Source organism: Peromyscus eremicus, chromosome 14 (assembly GCF_949786415.1).
Source record: "Peromyscus eremicus chromosome 14, PerEre_H2_v1, whole genome shotgun sequence".
In the NCBI taxonomy this organism is placed as follows: Eukaryota; Metazoa; Chordata; class Mammalia; order Rodentia; family Cricetidae; genus Peromyscus; species Peromyscus eremicus.
Genome location: NC_081430.1, coordinates 82056078 through 82073882, shown reverse-complemented (window position 1 = coordinate 82073882; position 17805 = coordinate 82056078). Strand labels below are relative to the sequence as shown.

The window sequence follows — 17805 nt, the reverse complement described above, 5'->3', positions numbered from 1 at the left end:
AAGTTTCTACTCAACCCTAATGGCGCAGTGGTTACTAAATTTCTACTACTCACAGAGATCAGCCTGCCTCTGCCTCCCAAGCGCTGGGATCAAAGGCGTGCGCCACCAACACCCAGCATAGAATATAATTTTAAGGTGTGTTACTTTTGTTCATGTTTCATTTGTTTAACTCTGTGAAGCTGTGTTACTGTGCCTGTCTAAAACACCTGATGGTGTAATAAAGGACTGAATGGCCAATAGCAAGGAGGAGTAAGGATAGGCAGGGCTGGCAGGCAGAGAGAATATATATAGGGAGAAATCTGGGAGTAAAAAAGAGACGGAAGAGTGAAAAGAGGAAGTAGCCAGAGAAGGAGGACTCCAGGGGCCAGCCACCCTGCCACCCAGCCACCCAGCAAGCCCTGGAATAAGAGTAAGACTTACAGAAGTAAGAGAACAGAAAAAGCCCAGGTGCAAAAGGTAGATGGGATAATTTAAGTTAAGGAAAGGTGGCAAGAAAAAAGCCAAGCTAAGGCCGGGCATTCATACGTAAGAATAGCCTCTGGGTGTGATTTGTTTGGGAGCTGGGTGTTGTCAGTGTCATGCCTGGCCGGGTAACCACCCAGTTGCATGCCTTGCCTGGTAACAGTTGCAAGCCTTGCCCGGTAGACCCTTCTGTTGGAACATGGCCCAAGAATGGAGTCCTTGCGAGGAATTCTGGGGGCTTGTGAGAAAACTCCCCCCCCCCCGCAAAAAAACCCCCAAAACAAAAAACTAACACACACACACACACACACACACACACACACACAAAGACAAAAGTCTTGTGACCTCAGTTTCTTCAAAAACACTGAATTGTTCTTAAATGTGCTTTTGTGTCTCTCCCAGGTATAGCAGATAGGAGTGGGTGTACTTCAAATTACTCATTACAACTGGCTATTGTTATTTGTTTATATGCCTCTATGGAAAAACATGGTTTTGCCACCCGTGGCTTGCCCTTATTGTACACTTGGCTCATGTGACTCCTCTTACCCCTGAGAGTATGAATTGTCTGATTCTCCGAATACACTTGGCTATTGCATGAGACTTTAGTCTGACTCATTTTCAGGCTCCATTCTCCCAGGTCCCACCACCTTGAGAATGGTAAACACTCCTCAGCCTCTTAAGTTTCTTAAAAATCGCTTCCCTCCCTGGGAGAAGACCTAATACAATTGCTGTGCTAAAGGAATATAGCAATAAAAGGCTCCTAATGGCATACAGCAGCACCCACAGATCAGTGTCTCTCTTGGCCTTCATCAGTAAATGGGAATTAATGCAGGAGCCCACAACTGAACAATGTGCAGAGTGAGAGACTTTGGAGCACTCAGCCCTAAATGGGATGTCTCCATCAAAGTCCTCCCCTCAGGGCTCAGGGTCTTTGCAGAAGAGGAGGCAAAAAGATTGCAGCCAGGTGATAGTGGTGCCTGCCTTTAATCCCAGTCATCCAGGCAGGTGGATATCTGTGAGTTCAAGGCTAACCTGGCTCTTACAATGTTGTTTTAAATTTTTTCTCGAGACAGAGGTATAGGACGACTCCAAGGAGACAGTGTTTTCCAGACATGACAGAATTGATACACTTAGGAACTCACAGAGACTGTAGTAGGACTTACAAGACCCGCACAGGTTCAAGCCAGATGGGATCGTAGCCCTGAGAGGGGAAAGTGGACATGGGGCCCCACTCCTAACCAAGAAGCTATTTAGAATTGATACCCACTGACAAACAGAAAATCAGTTTTCTCTAATGAAGTGTGACTGCATGTCAACTAGAGTCCAGGGTAGGTCCCATGCCCAGTTGCTGGCTAACACAAATGAACCCCAGGGTTTTTTATTTGTTTGGTTGGTGTGTGTGTGTGTGTGTGTGTATGTGTGTGTGTGTGTGTGCGCGCGCGCGCACGTGCTTGTTTGTTTTGATTTTTTGCTTTTACGGTTTGGTTTGGTTTTGAAAGTGAGAGAATACAGAGTTGGGTGGGGAGATTCTGGGAGGAGTTGCAGGAGGAGAAAATGTGATAAAAATATATTACATGAAAAATTTAAAAAAAATAAATGAATCACTGCCCTCTAAGGTAGAGTGGGATAGCCCAGTGGCAGAGTGCTACCCTACTATGCACAAGCCCTGGGCTCAATCCTCAGCACCATAAGAAAGTAGGAACCACACTGTCCTTCAACCAATAAGGAAGACTTCAAGACTTTATTAAAGGGAGAAAAAATGGATACACACCCTAACAGTGGCAGCCCTGCTCAGGAGGGATCAGAAATGTCACTATTCAAAAAAAAAATCACAGTTTTGCTGGGATTGTCCTCATTTCACCACCCAAATGTTTGTGGAAGAAAGTCTGGACTTTCTGCCATGCATCCACCTGGGCCATGGCTTGAGCCCTGGGCTCCCCTCCAAAGACGACAGGCATGTTAAAATAGGCATGTAGGGAAGCCTTGCACAGTGGGAAGTAAGGGGGCTCAATATTGTGCCCTGTTTGGGGATAGCAGATGATCTGGGGCTTCTCCTTCCCATGGGCCTGTAAGTATTTGGAGATCTCATTGGCATAGAACTCGCTCTTCCAATTGCGGTCATCCTGACCTACAATCAACAGGAAGGTCGTGTCTGACCTTTCCACAGGAATCAAGCTCTTCTGGTCAGGTCCTTCTAAAGGGCAATTCAGGACATCCAAAATATCTTTAAGGCCATCTTTGGTCACCTTGATACGATCTACATGTATGCATAAAGAGGGCAGGGTCACATCCTTATATTGTAATGTTCCAACAACATTGGCCATAGAGCCATTGATTATGACAGCAGCCGTGATGCCTTTCAGGAAAGAGGCCATGGAGAGGCAGAGTTGAGCCCCTTTGGAAGTCCCCAGCAGGCCAATCCCTGGTCCCTTGACCTAAGAAAGAGACAGAGAGAAGAAAGGGAATGAGTTCATCTAGAGGGTAGGACAGTTAGTGGTGACAACCTATGGATGCAAGGTGGCCTGAGCCTGAGTCTCCCTCTGCACCATCCTGGCTTTTGAAAGGTGATTAAGTCACTTCAAATCAGTGTCCCTAGTGGTAAGATGAGGCTCAACTCTAAGACCCCTGGTCTACATGAAGCTCAAATGGGAATTAACAGGCTCATTCCTAAGCATGAATATGTCAAAGGAAGCATGTAGATAAGTCAAGAAAAGCTTAGCTCTTTTCCTATGGTGCTTTTATACTTGAGGGCACTGCACTCATGTAAGTTGATGGTATTAAAGTGAATGCAGGTAATATTCTGTTGTGTTTAAGAGTCTGAGTGAGACACATACGTACAGAAGAAGAGAAAGAAATTGTCTTAGTTAGGGTTACCATAGCTGTGACAAAACACCATGACTAAAAGCAAGTTGGGGAGGGAAGGGTTTATTTGCCTTGCATATCCACATCATAGCCCATCTTTGAAGGAAGTCAGGACAGGAACTCAAACAGGGCAGGAACTTGGAGGCAGGAGCTGACGCAGAGGTCATGGAGGAGTGCTGCTGACTGGCTTGCCCTTCATGGCGTGTTCAGTCTGCTTTCTTATAGAACCCAGGAACACCAGCCCAGGGGTGACACCACCCACAATTGGTTGGGTCCCCCCACATCACTAATTAAGAAAATGCTCCACAGGCTTCCCTGCAGAACCATCTTACAGAGGCAATTTCTCAGTTGAGGTTTCCTCTTCTCCAATGACTTTAGCTTGTTCAAGTTGACATAAAACTAGCCAGAACAGTAGAAACAAAAGTCTCCAAAACTGAAATTAGTGTTACTTTTATCAAAGAGTTATTTGAGATCATTATAAAGGTACTTATTTAATGGTATATATAAATATTACAAAATCATGGAGAGGCATGTATAAAGAAAACCTCCTTGACAGACCTGCCCACTATTTCCTTCTGTATCAATTTTCTTCTAACACATAAGTGGTAGCAGGCACTGAAAGGTTTACAAAACCATAATTGATAGGACAAGTTCCCAGACAATGACTCTACTGCTTCTAACAGGGAAACTTTCTCTTTTCTCTCTCTCTTTTTTTTTTCCTCTCTCTTTTTTTTTTTTTGTTTTTTTTGTTTTGTTTTGTTTTGTTTTGTTTTGTTTTTCAAGACAGGGTTTCTCTGTGTAGCTTTGCGCCTTTCCTGGAACTCACTTGGTAGCCCAGGCTGGCCTCAAACTCACAGAGATCCGCCTGGCTCTGCCTCCCGAGTGCTGGGATTAAAGGCGTGGGCCACCACCACCTGTCCTAACAGGGAATCTTTCAACCCTTGCAAAATGAGGCTCCTCCTGTCATCTCTCACTTCTGCTGGGCTTCATGTGTGGCCTCTTCGTTTCCTTGTTCACACTGAATGTGATTTTCTGTTTTCCACATCGGTCCCCGCCTTGCCCCACACCCCACTCTGAACTCACGTGGACCTGATTTTGTCTTCCTCACGTGTAGTCCTGTCTCACTCCTCTACTGTCTGCCCAGTGAAGGATGTTTGTCAGTTAAGGGTAGATCCTCCTGCAGGGCTTCACAAGTGTGAGCCATTTTGTGCTCAGGACAAAGGTGCTGGAGACACACTCAAGCAAAGCAATGATGCCGCTCAGGGCCCCAGCCCAGCTGTGGTTTACCTTGGCCTTCTTTAATCTTAACACTGACTGTGCCCATACCCCAGGTAGCCTCCTTTCGGGACGAACCATGATATCAGGCTCTTGTCTATGTGTTTCCATTGTCAGACTTCCAGCCAATTCTATGCCTCATCTAGTTCAAAAATTGACTTTCCTTTTTTGGCCTTGGAAAAGACTAAATATTGGGGGCTGGAGAAATGGCTCAGTGCTTAGCATCCACTCTGTGGCAGCTCACAACTGTCTGTAATTCCAGTTCAAGGGATACAAAACCCTCTTCTTGCCTTCACAGGTATCAGGCACATATGTGGTTCACAAACATGCATGCAGGCCAAATACTCATATACATAAAATTTTTTAAAACAATCTAATATTTAATTATATCACTGTGCTGTGGAGGCCCACAAAGGTTTCCTAGTGAGATCTGAGCTTGCTTTACCCAACAGAGCTGCATTAGAGGATTGCTTGACCATGTGTGTGGTTACCAGGTTACCTCGGAAGGGTCTGTACAAAAGGGTCTGTGCTGTGGGGAGGTCTTTTGCTCCACCCCTTGGCATTCCTTTAAAAAGCCCCTTAGAAGAGACAGAAGGGGCCGGTGGTTAAGGATCCAGGCCCTTCCGAGCCATCCTGTGTTTCTCTCTGTCTCTCTCCCCTCTATATTTCTATCTAACTACTTCTCACTTCTCCCTCCTCAAGAGTACAGTACCCTGGGGTAAAAGTGGGAGTGGGCCCCCCACGCTGTGCCTTAGCAACTAGATTGAAAATCCTGCCTTGGTGGATGGATGTTTCTAAACCAAAAGACAAAAATAACAGCCAACCTGGGGGTGTCTGAGCAGGTAGTTCACGGCTTCTTCAAAGTACTCCAGGTGAAAGGCATCCATGCCCTTGGGGAGGTCATCATAGTTATAATAAGCCAGAGCCAGGACAGCAAAACCCTTCCCAGCCAGCAGACTAGCCCGATACTCCAGAAGGCCACCTCCAACTCCGAAAATGTCTATGATTCCAGGGAAGGGTCCATTTCCTTATAAAGAGAGATACAAGAGGGAGAGACAGTTTTCCATTTACTTAGCTCAACAGCATCTGCATTGAGTTTACTGCAGCCCTGAGTGTCCATCATCATGGATGTCAACTGTTGGCTGGGTGCTGGGACTAGGTACTTGGTTCTTTGTAGAGGTTCCCTAGGATCCTCTCAGTTTTTTTGGTCCCAATTTCCCAATGCCTGTTCCATTGTATTCCTAAATCAGTGACCTCCCAGCACATTTCTTTCCTACTTAAACCATCCAGAATTTTTAAAAATGTGTTTGTCATGAAAAAATCTGATTAATTGCACTTCTAAAGTATTGTGATATCAAAACCTATTCATTGATAATCTTGAAAAAAAATTTTGAAAGAAATTCTAAATTCTCAGGTAGTGTCTCTACATTCTATGCCAAGGCTTGTGATTTTTCAAGATTGCTAGCAAAGAGTCAAATAAAGTCCACATTTATCTGTACTTGCTTGTAAATTCCTAGATTTAAAAATCATTTATTAGTAGCAGGGCATGATGGCACACGCCTTTAATCCCAGCACTTGGGAGGCAGAGGCAGGCAGATCTCTGAGTTTGAGGTCAGAGTTAGCCTGGTCTACAGAATGAGTTCCAGGACAGCTAGGGCTACAGAGAAACCCTGTCTTGACAAACAAAAAATTTTAAAAATTATTAATATTCATGTGTTTGAGTATTTGGGGGTATAGTTATATCAGTGATTAGTACCCTTGGAGGCCAGAGGCTGACATCAGATCCCCTGAAACTGGCATTATGGACAGTTGTGAGTTGCCATTTGGGTTATAGGAGGTGAATTCAGGTCTTCTGCAAGAGTAGTGAGTTCTCCATCTCTCCAGCCCCAAGCTTCTGGATTTTTATGACCCGACCTTCCTTGCATTTAACTTTATCTTTTGTTTGTCTCATCAAGGTTTTTCTATTTTCTTTGTGTTTTTTGAGTCAGCAAGAAATTCTTCTTGGTCCCGATGTTACAAAGGCACATCCTTTGTTTTAAGTTTTTTGTTCTTTTGGGTTTTTCTAAAAAATATTTACGTATTTGCGGGGGGAGGGGGCTGGAGAGATGGCTCAGTGGTTAGGAGTACTGGCTGTTCTTCCAGAGGACCAGGGTTCAATTCCTGGCACCCACATGGAAGCTCACACTGTCCAAAACTCCAGTTCCAAGGCTTCTGACACCCTCACATAGACATGCAGGCAAAAACACCAATGAATAATAATATATATTATGTGTATGGGTGTTTTGCCTGAATACACATCTATACCACGTGTATGCCAGGTACACATGAGCTTGTAGGTCAGAAGAGGGAGCTGGTTCCCCTGGAACTAGAGCTGGGGATGGTTCTGAGATAAAGTGTGGGTGCTGGGAACTGAACTCTTCTGCAAGAGCTGCAAATGCTACTAACTGCTGAGCCATCTCTCCAACATGATCTTTTAATTAGTTTATACATTAAACTTTATTTCTGCTTCATGATTTAGGCGTATTCCAACTATGCAAATACACCTGCTTGCTTAGAAAAGTTATTATACATGTTTCTTTCATACACCAACACACACCACACATCTTTATATACTCCCACACTGTACAGACATTATTATTAGTACTTGAAGTAGTATGTTTTTTTTTTTGTTTTGTTTTTTGTTTTTTTTTTTTTTTTTTGGTTTTTCGAGACAGGGTTTCTCTGTGTAGCTTTGTGCCTTTCCTGGAACTCACTTGGTAGCCCAGGCTGGCCTCGAACTCACAGAGATCCGCCTGTCTCTGCCTCCCGAGTGCTGGGATTAAAGACGTGTGCTACCACTGCCCAGCAGAAGTAGTATGTTTTTTGAGACAGGGTTTCTTTGTGTAACATCCCTTGCTGTCCTGGAACTAGCTCTGTAGACCAGGCTGGCCTCAAACTCAGAGATCTGCCTGCATCTGCCTCCCGAGTGCTGGGATCAATAGTGTGCACCACCACTGCCTGGCACATTCACATATTTTGTTTGTTTGTTTGTTTGTTTTTGTTTTTGAGACAGAGTTTCTCTGTGTAGCTTTGGAGCCTGTCCAACAACATTCTGTAGATCAGGCTGGCCTTGAACTCACAAAGATCAGCCTGCCTCTGCCTCCTGAGTGCTGGGATTAAAGGCATGCACCACCACTTGACCACATTCATATATTTCTAACATCTGTAGTTCATCTCAAGTGTAGACATATGAAAACTCAATTTGTTGATGTAAAACAGTTCAAGGAGAATAAGAAATGGTTTATTTTGAACCCAAACCTGGATGAGGATGCTCCAGGAACTTGGATTAAGGTTGCCCCAAATACCATGTTCCTACATGGTAAGAGTTCCATGAAGTTTTCATGGTAACACATGGTAGTTTGAATGAAAATGCCCCCCCACAGGCTCCTACATTTGAATACTTGGTCCCGCACTGGTGAAACTGAGGAGGACTAAGAAGGATGTCTTTTTGGAGGAGGTGTGTCACTGGGCTCTGAGGTTTCAAAGGCCATCATTTCCAGTCGTCTCTCTCTGCCTTGTGCTCACTGATCAGATGAAAGCTCTCAGCTACCGCTCCAGAGCCATGCCTGCCTACCTGCCTGCCTGCTGTCATGCTCCTGGCCATGATGATCATGGACTCTAGCCTTCTGAAACTGTAAGTAAGCCCCCAATAAACTCTTTCTTTTATATGTTGCCTTAATCGTGGTGTCTTATCACAGCAATAAAAAAAGTAACTAAGGCATAACAAGAACAATACCTTCCTCCTCCCAGAAAAATCACAAATTGGGTGGAGAAGTAACTAAGTAGTTAACAATACTTGTTGCTTACCCAGAGACCCAAGTTCAGTTCCCAGCACCCATGTTGGGGCACACAACTGCCTTTAATACTCGCTCCCGGGAATCTGATGCTCTCTTCTGGCCTCCTTGGGTACACACACATGTGCATGTATACACACACACACACACACACACACACACACACACACACACACCAGAAATCAAGGTCCTTTTAAAGCACACTGGTGGAAACATCAAGTAGGTGTGTTACTGGACAACATATTGAGTCTCTGGGTTGGTGGAAATTAGAGGTTTGTACATTCCAAAAAAGATTTACCTAAGAGTTACAGGAATGTTGGATAGGCAGTAAGTGGCTATTTTAGGGGCTAAAGATCATTTATTTGGCTTTGGGCCTGCAACATTCCAGTTGTCCACAGTCACCAAGTCCTAATCACGCAGTCACCTCCTTCAAAGCATATATAGCTTTTCGTCCCTGCTAGAAACTGTAGCTCACCTGTTGTTGAACTTTCTTTGGACCTCCAGCTCCCAAATAATGACAGGGAGACTTCTTATTAAGTATGAAAGCTTGGCCTTAGCTTAGGCTTGTTCCCAACTAGCTCTTAAAACTTAAATTCAGCGGGGTACCGGGGGCACACGCCTTTAATCCCAGCACTCGGGAGGCAGAGCCAGGTGGCTCTCTGTGAGTTTGAGGTCAGTCTGGTCTACAGAGTGAGTTCCAGGACAGGCACCAAAACTACACAGAGAAACCTTGTCTTGAAAAAATAAAAATAAAACAAACAAAACCTTAAATTAACCCATTTATTAGTCTACATTCTGCCACATGGCACATTACCTCTCTTCCATTCTGTATGTCCCATTTCCTCTGTGTCTGGCTGGTGAATTCCACCTCTCTTCTTCCCATAGTTCCTATCTCTTCCCAGAAGTCCCACCTATCCTCTCCGGCTATTGGCTGTTCATTTCTTTATTAAACCAATCATAAGGTATCTTAGCAGAGCCGCATCTTCACAGTGTACAAAAAGATTATCCTACAACACTCACCCATTTTTCTAACCAATTGTGGTGGTTTGAGGTGGCCCCTATAGAATCACATGTTTGAATGCTTGAGCCATAGAGAGTGGTACTATTAGGAGGTGTGGCCTTGTTGGAGTAGTGTTGGGATCAGAATGGCTCTGACCCCTCTAAGATTGCCCCCACTTCCCCTGTTCTGAGCGGGCTGAGGTCAGACTGTTCTGTGGATGTTTTGCTGTTTGGTATATCTCATGGTTTGGCAGCTGTGGCTTCCTGGGGCATGCTGACCATTCCTTGACCCTGGGTGCTTGATAAACAATTTTGTTTGTTCCTCCTGAAAGGGTATATAAGATGGGGAAGAAAGAATAAAGCTAGTCCTGATGCTTGCAACTTGACTGGTGTGTGCTGTGTTCATCCCGACTTCCCTCGCCAGGTTTTGGGCCCAATGGCCGTGCAGGCACGGCAGAGTAGGTGTGGCCTTGTTGGAGGAAGTGTGTCCCTGTGGGGGTGGGCTTTGAGGTCTCATTTATGCTCAAGCCACACCCAGTGTGAGTTTTCCTTCTACTGCCTGTGCGTCAAGATGTAGAGCTCTCAGCTCCTTCTGTGGCACCATGTCTGCCTACACTCCACCATGTCCCATCAAGATGATAATGGACTAACCCTCCGAAACTGTAAGCTGGCATTACAATTAAATGTTTTCTTTTAGGAGAGTTATGGTGATATTTTATTTTGTACTAAAATGTTATTTGTATGTTAATAAATAAAGTTGCCCTGGGGGTCAGAGCTATTAGCAAGCCATAGGAAAGCTGGGTGGTGGTGGTGCACGCCTTTAATCCCAGCACTTGGTAGGCAGAGCTAGGTAAGTCTCTGTGTGTTCAGGGATACAGCCAGCATTGGAGACACACGCCTTTAATCTCAATACCAACTATAGAAGACCTGGAGGTCTATACAGACAGGCAGTGACGAGGCGGTCATGTGGTTGGGTTTACAACCAATGAGAAGGCAGAACAGAAAGTCCATATAAAGACTTTAACACAGGAAGTAGCTCTCTTTCGGAGAGGTAGGACCACCGCAGGAGGAAGGGTAAGGTTTTAGCTCTTAGCTCTGACCTCTTGGCTTTCTTCTTTGCATTGGTTCTGTGTTTCTTATTTAATAAGATGGTTGGTTACATCTACAGAGAGCCGCCCTGGAGAAGGAGCTACCACATGGAAGCACATTCTGGCAACTATAAAAGGAGGACACAAGTGGATGGCTCGCAGGAGCTCCCTGAGTACCAAGTTAGCTTGCCCTGACACAGACAGATTATAATGTGAAATGGTCTCTGACAAGGGAAACTTAGTTGACTGCAAGTTACAATCAGGAGAGGGTAGAAAAATGGACCTTGGAAAATTTAACCGTGGTAGTGAACCCCGGATTTAACGTCTAGAGGCCCTAAGACGCTCTGAAGTTTAAAAACAGTGTCCTAATTAGGATACTAGGTCATGACAGGCTTAGAATAGGAAGGAAACACAGATGTCCATCAGGAAGTCAAAGAAAGGGATCATGGAAATCTCTTATCAAAGGCCCTTTAGTGCTAATGCATTTTTCTGTATTACTGCATAAATATGTAGCTATCCTATTTTAAGGCGGTCTGCCAGAGCCATGTACATTCCAACCATCTTCTACAGCAATATTGGGGCCATCAAAACGTGCAGCACCACGGATTAACTGTTGTGTAATCACAGGTACAGCATCCTTATCCTAGGATGGTCTTCAAACTGGTTTTTATCAGCATTTCAGCAGTTCGGAGTGTCATCCCTGGGCCAAATCCCCTAGAACACCTCTCTGCGAGTCACTGAACTTATTAAGTTCCTCTCAGAGCTTTGTGGCTCTTTTACCCCAGGTGTTACCTCAGCATCACCCAGGCATGTTTTCAGATTCTGGACTCAGAGGGGGCACTCAAGTCCTGCAGGGTTAGAAAGTTCCCCAGTGCTTGCGCTGGCCCACCTTGCCTGAAGGACTGTTCTAGAACAGTCAATGCCAAACGTGAACCCGTGCACAACCACCAGCCAGGTTGTACTATCACAGAGAAGATTTCTAGTTCAGGGGGCTTGGGCGAGAGCCCTGATGCCTCTGCTTGCCTAAGCAACTTGTGATGTTGCTCCTGAGTTGAACTGCAGTTCAGGACTCCCCCAGCCATGAACCCAAGTCAGAAAGGCTTTTCCAGGGGCCCCTGACCCCTAAGGACCCCTGGTGAGCGTGGGGGACAGGGAAGAAGGGCCCAGGCCTCGCACCCACGAAGCATCCCAGGCTGCAAGCACAGGAGGGAGGCCGCTCACCTGGGGGCAGGAAGAGCGTGGCGCGCACACGGCCCTCGCGCACGGGCACGCGCCGCACCCCGGGAGCCATGAAGTGCCGCTCGTGCACCGCCCGCGCCAGCAGCCGCCCGCCGTCGGGCTCGTGGCCGTCCAGCAGCTCCAGCTCCACCACGAAGGGCGTCCGCACGTCGCGCTTGACCAGGCGCCAGAAAGGCCGTTCGGGCTCCAGGGCCCAGAGCAGCCCCATGGGCTCGAGCCCCGCGAAGCTGCCGCCCAGCGCGGGCGCGCGCGCCAGGTCCAGCCGGCCGTGGGCGTCGGCGCGGTAGCGCGCGTGGGCGCGGAAGAGCGCGCCTTTCTCGTCGCGCAGGGCGGCGCGCAGCATGACGGGCTGCTGGGGGGCCAGGCCGCGCACGGTGATGCTCAGAGGCTCGTCCCAGCAGCTGCGGCCCTCGGGCTCCAGGCTTACCATTGGCACCATCCTGACCAGACCACCCAGGGTAATTAATGGCTTGGGAAGGTAAGTAACTGAGCCGTGAAGGCAGTGATTTTATCCTGACACGGAGAAAAAAGAGAATACTGTCTCTCAACTTCTGGAGTCAGTGATCACAGGGGAACCTTTCGCTCTACTTGTGTGCTTTAGCAATCGCGGTGTGAAACTCGACTTAGAGTTTATGGGATATGGTGGCCTGTATACAGAAAAGCTATGCATGCAATAGTAATGTTTATGTTTTTCAAGGTGATGTTGAAATACAGGTACAAAGCCTGGTTTGATAGGAATACTGTTCCCCTAACAATAGTTTTGCAAAAGTACCTCAGGATACTTTAGCGAGGTGATCCTTAGGAACTTGGCCTTGAACCTTCCTTCCTTGGGTATGTTGCTAGCCTTTCCTCATGCAGCCCAGAATAGAAGCTGGAACCAAACGTATGGAGTCAGACCACCCAGGGTAATTAATGGCTTGGGAAGGTAAGTAACTGAGCCGCTGAAGGCAGTGACTTTATCCGTAAAAGGGTTGTAGGGACAATTTTATGGGCTAACCTGGGATAACGCCCAGCCAGACTGCCCCCCAGCCTAGAAAGACAGGGATAGATTTTTCAACTCAACTCATAGGTTTGGGGTTTTATCAGTCAGTCTTGGCAGGAAACTGGTGCTTATGGGACGGAGTCACTTAAGAACAGTTTGTAGATACCATGGCAACATGAAAAAGAGGGTGGTGGCGGCTAGTAAGGCTTGGTTGGCTCTTCACTGAGATCCTCAAGGCAGCAACTGCAACCTAGTGTCGACGCAGACAGGCAGCCTTCACCTCAGAGAATAAAGGTTTTTGTTTCTTTTCCTGGAACCAATGATTGATCGTTACCCAGAAATACAGATTGGGGTTGTTTCCAAACCTTGTTCCAACTGGTAACAGTTCCATGAAGTTTTCGCAACAAACAAAAGAACGTCATAAACCAAGGCACTCTTAAGATATTTTGATGCAGGCATCAGCTGGGCAGGTTATCTTACCGAACCTACTATGGGCCTCAGGGGCTGCCCGACGGTGTTCTCAGAGTGGTTGGTGGAAGCTAGGCGTCAGTACATTGCAAAAGGATTTATCTAACAGCCCCAGGCTGGATGTTAGGTTAAACAGAGAGGTGTTTAAAGGAGGCTAAAGGTCGTGCAAGCTGATTTGGCTCTGTGCATCTAATGATTGCAGACGTTTGAATCAATCAGTAACATCAGTGTGGCTCCCCCCCCCCCCCCCCCCCCGGGAAATTCAGTTCATATCAGGATGATGATGCAAATGGGAGACAATAAGTACTTCTGTTTACCTTCTCACCTCGCAGTGTGACTCTGTTTAGCTGAACATGTCAGCAAGGGAAGGAGATGCTGCCCAGCACTACCATGGTAAAGCCTAATCATTGACTGCACCATAGACCACAGAGGATTTCTGAGGGGCCGAGGAGGTGGCTTAGTGGATAAAGAGCTTGCTGTGTAGGCTTGAGGACTGGAGTTCAGATTCTTGGAGATCTTGTAAAAACCAGGCTGGCATGTAATCTCAGGAGCTAGCTGGTCAGCTAGACTAGCTGGAATCGATGAGCTCCAAGTTCAGCGAGAGATGCTGCCTCCGTAAACAATGTGAAGAGTAGTGGAGGAAGACATGGATGTCAGTTTCAGGTCTCCACATGGATGCCCACACTTGTGCATATACACACAGACACACCACCGCACACACAAATCCCCATACATGCAAACACTTGTGCACACACTCACACACCATACATTTGTAAAAAGGAACTTCAGGACCAGTCAGAATGAAGCATGGTGTGGTGGTTTGACTAAAAATGCCCCTGCCCCTGGCTTGTATATTTATTTGAATGCTTAGTCATCAGGGAGTGGTGCTGCTGAGGATTGGGAGGTGTGGCCTTGTTGGAGGAAGTGTGTCACTGGAGGTGGGCTTTGAGGTCTCAGAAGCCAAGCCAGGCCCAATGTCACTCTCTCTTCCTGCTGCCTGTGAATCTGGGTGTAGAACTCTCAGCTCCTTCTCCAGCACCGGATCTGCCTGCATGCCACCATGTTCCCTGCCATGATGATAATGAACTAAACCTCTGAACTGTAAGCCAGCCCCAATTCATTGCTTTTATCTATCTATCTATCTATTTATCTATCTATGTATATCTATCATCTATCTATCTATCTATTTTATTTTGGTTTTACGAGACAGGGTTTCTCTGTAGCTTTTGGAGCCTGTCCTGGAACTCGCTCTGAAGACCAGGCTGGCCTCGAACTCACAGAGATCCACCTTCCTCTGCCTCCCAAGTGCTGGAATTAAAGGTATGCACCACCACTGCCCGTCCTAAATGCTTTCTTTTATAAGAGTTGCTATGGTCATGGTGTCTCTTTGCAACAATGGAACACTGACTAACACATGATTAGCCAATTTATTAAATAGAGATAAAAGAAAGTACACCTTTTAGATCTATACATGGGCATATTGAGAGAGGAATACTCTTACATGGCTTCATAATGATTATATACATGATTCTGTGGATTTTAAAGTTACTCTATTCAAAGGATACAATTTACAAGTCTTTTTTTTTTAAGATTTATTTATTTATTATGCATACAGAAGAGGGTGCCAGATCTCATTACAGATGGTTGTGAGCCACCATGTGGTTGCTGGGAATTGAACTCAGGACCTCTGGAAGAGCAGTTGGTGCTCTTAACCTCTGAGCCATCTCTCCAGCCCCACAATATACAAGTCTTAAAGATTAAACTAATTTTATTTTTATTTTTAAAATTCTTTAGGTTTTTTTTTTTTTTTTAGGCAGATTCTCTTGCCATGTAACCCTGGCTGCCTAGAACTCACTATGTCAACTAGGCTGACCTCAAACTCAGAGATCTGCCTGCCTCTGCCTCCTGAGTCCTGTGATTAAAGGTATGTGTGCCACCACACCTGGCTAAGATTGAGCAAATTTTATAATTCAGTGAAAAGTACACTAGCTGGCTTACTTTTTCCTTATCTTAAAGAATTTTCCTAGGGCTGGGGAGATAGCTCCTTCCATAAAACACTTGCTGCAAAAGTATGGGGGCCCGTGTTTGATCCCCAGAACCCACATTAAAAAGCTAAGTGCAGTGTGTGCTTGTAGACCCAGCACTGGGTGTGTTGTGGGAGGCCACCAGAGATGACCACTCAGATGACACAGTTTATAGCCAAAATTGAAAGTCTTTATTCCAGCTAGCTGGGGCCATACCCAGGTATACCAGCCTGGGTGTGCTGAGTATCCAGAGCACAGGGTTTTTAAAGGCAGAAACCACTCCTGCCATCTCGATTGGCAGCTGCACAGGGGCTCCACAGAAGCAAGCACTTGAAGCTAAGTGGTTAGCTGTAGGGGTTCCTACACAAACACCCTATGTTAGCTGGCACATCCTGATCTCGGGCGCCTAGAATAGACTCGGGTAATTTTCCACGAGATTCTCCATCAAAAAGATCAGATTCTAGTTAAACCTGAAATGGCCTCAGCAAGAGTGCAAGATGGAGGAACCTTTGCGTTGTCTTGCCCTGTCACAGGGAGATAAAGGTGGATCCTTGGGGCTTGCTGGCCCCGTCAGTCTAACCTAATCAATGAACCTCAGGTCTCGGTGAGAGACCCTGTCTCAAAAAAAAAAACCAAGTGCACAGCTCCACCTGAGGTTGACCTCTGGCCTCCAAAAGTACACACACAGGAATGCTCACACCCCCACATGCTAACAAACAAAATGAAGTAGAATAAGGTAGAAAAGATCACTTATTAGATACTGATTTATTGATTTATTTAGCAATTCACTTGACGCACTGCTTGTACTGCCTGTGTGTGAAGCATGACTTCACTTGCTACCTGGAATAGAATGACCCGGAAATACAGCTGAAACAATGGGTCATTCATTGCCCTAACAGCCTGCGGACTGCCGGGGGGGCTTCTGTAAACTCTTGCTCGCTCGACTGCCCCATGTTGTGGTTTTAGAGTATAAAAGGCAAACACAGACTGGACCAGAGTTGGGAGCGCTCAGGAGCTGTCCTGGCTGTCCCCACTGGTGACATCTTCCTCCTCTCTCACTGGTGTCGGGACGCTCACTCCAGAAAGATTCCTGCAGTCTAAGGAATGTTCTTTTTTAAACAAAATTGTAAGATGTGTTTTAAACAAGATTTGGGGTGTGTGTGTGTGTGTGTGTGTGTGTGTGTGTGTGTGTGTGTACAGGTGTTTCCAGAGGCTGGATGAGGACACTGGATCTCCTGGAACCTGAGTAATAGGTAGTTTCAAGCCAGCTGATGCTGGTGCCAGGAACAGGCCCTGGTCCTCTCCAAGAGCAGCAAACGCTCTCATCTACTTACCCATCTTTCCATCCGGCAAGATGGTTTTATGATGTACATTATTTAGATGTTAGTGAAACCTTTGCTTTGCTGAGATGCTCAGTGCTGGTCAGCTGAAAAATTAGGGGTGACTGGCATTGTTGAGGTGAAAGCTTCTGGAAAGTGCTTCCCGAGAGGCCGCACCCAGAAGCTGTGTTCTAGATATGACGAAGGTTGTTCTTGTACTGACAGCTGAACTCTGAAGTGTAAGAGTCATCCAGTTGAGACTGGTTTTGAGGGCATGAAGGGGTCATGGAGAGCAGTTGAGGCTTGGCACTCTGTGGCAGGAAGGGCTGGTGTCCCTGAAGAGAGCCCAGGAGAGGCTATTGATGAAAGTGCAGCCCAGTTGCAGCAAGGGAGCCCAGCAGTTTTGGAGATGCCAGCACCATGGGATGGATGGCCACCAAGAACGGCAGCAGCAGTGGAGTGGAGCCTGCCAGGCCTAGATGACAAGCTGTGTGCGCTGCAGAGAGCAGAGCTGGAGAAGTGACCCAGGCCCTTTGGAGGAGCCCCGAAGATCGTGAGTGAATCCTAGATAATTGGGTATTGAGTTGTTTATGCTGTTGGGAGTTGGTTCTGCTTTGTTCAGATTGTGACTCTGCCCTGGTTCATCCCTCTGGAGGAAAGTGTTTAACTTAATTTTGATTTTTACAGGAGCCCACCGCTGAAAGACTTTGAACTTTTTGAAGAGATTGGATATTTTAAAGAGACTGGATTTTTAATGTGTTTGGATTTGTAAGGATTTTTAATTTATGTTTTATATTGTGATATCAATATTAACGTGCCATCTTGGGGATGGATGAGAGAGGAAAGGTTTCCATTGAAAAGTGATGTGCTGTGTGTCAAGTGGAAAAGGGGTCGGTTGCACTGGCTAGTTTTATGTCAACTTGACACCAGCTGGAGTCATCGGAGAGGAGGGGGCCTCAATTGAGAAAATGCCTCCATCAGATCCAGCTGCTGGGCATTTTCTTATTTAGTAATCAATGGGGAAGGGCCCAGAGCATGGTGGGTGGTGCCCCCCAGGGCTGGTGGTCCTGGGTTCTATAAGCAAGCAGGCTGAGCAAGCCATGGAGAGTAAGCCAGTAAGCAGCACCCCTCCATGGCCTTTGCCTCCGGTTTCCTGCCCTGCATGAGTTCCGGCTCTCACAGCTTTTGGTGATGAGCTGTTATACAGAACTGTGAATGAAACAAACCCTCTCCTCCCCAAGTTGCTTTTGGTCA

At 46.3% G+C, this 17805-nt stretch overlaps 1 protein-coding gene across 2 annotated transcripts; it reads right to left on the bottom strand.

Annotated features, from left to right (window-relative positions):
* Window positions 1-2184: 2184 nt before the first annotated feature.
* On the bottom strand, window positions 2185-12197 carry LOC131924144 (acyl-coenzyme A thioesterase 5-like). Of its 2 annotated transcripts, XM_059279368.1 has the most exons (4): window positions 11741-12197; window positions 5424-5626; window positions 2709-2897; window positions 2185-2590 (listed from the first exon to the last, which is right to left on the bottom strand). In XM_059279368.1, exons 1-4 carry the CDS (start codon window positions 12195-12197, stop codon window positions 2315-2317), a joined length of 1125 nt encoding a protein of 374 aa, XP_059135351.1. In that variant the 3' UTR covers window positions 2185-2314. The 2 variants fall into 2 exon arrangements, with proteins under 2 accessions (XP_059135351.1, XP_059135350.1); XM_059279367.1 differs by having other exon boundaries at window positions 2185-2897.
* Between the last annotated feature and the right edge of the window lie 5608 nt (window positions 12198-17805).

Coding starts and splice junctions, on each gene's coding strand:
- LOC131924144 (XM_059279367.1), bottom strand. CDS start 12,197: ATGGTGCCAATGGTAAGCCTGGAGCCCGAGGGCCGCAGCTGCTGGGAC. Junction 5,627..11,740: donor CACGCTCTTCCTGCCCCCAG/GTGAGCGGCCTC, acceptor TCTCTTTATAAG/GAAATGGACCCTTCCCTGGA. Junction 2,898..5,423: donor ACCTGCTCAGACACCCCCAG/GTTGGCTGTTAT, acceptor TCTCTTTCTTAG/GTCAAGGGACCAGGGATTGG.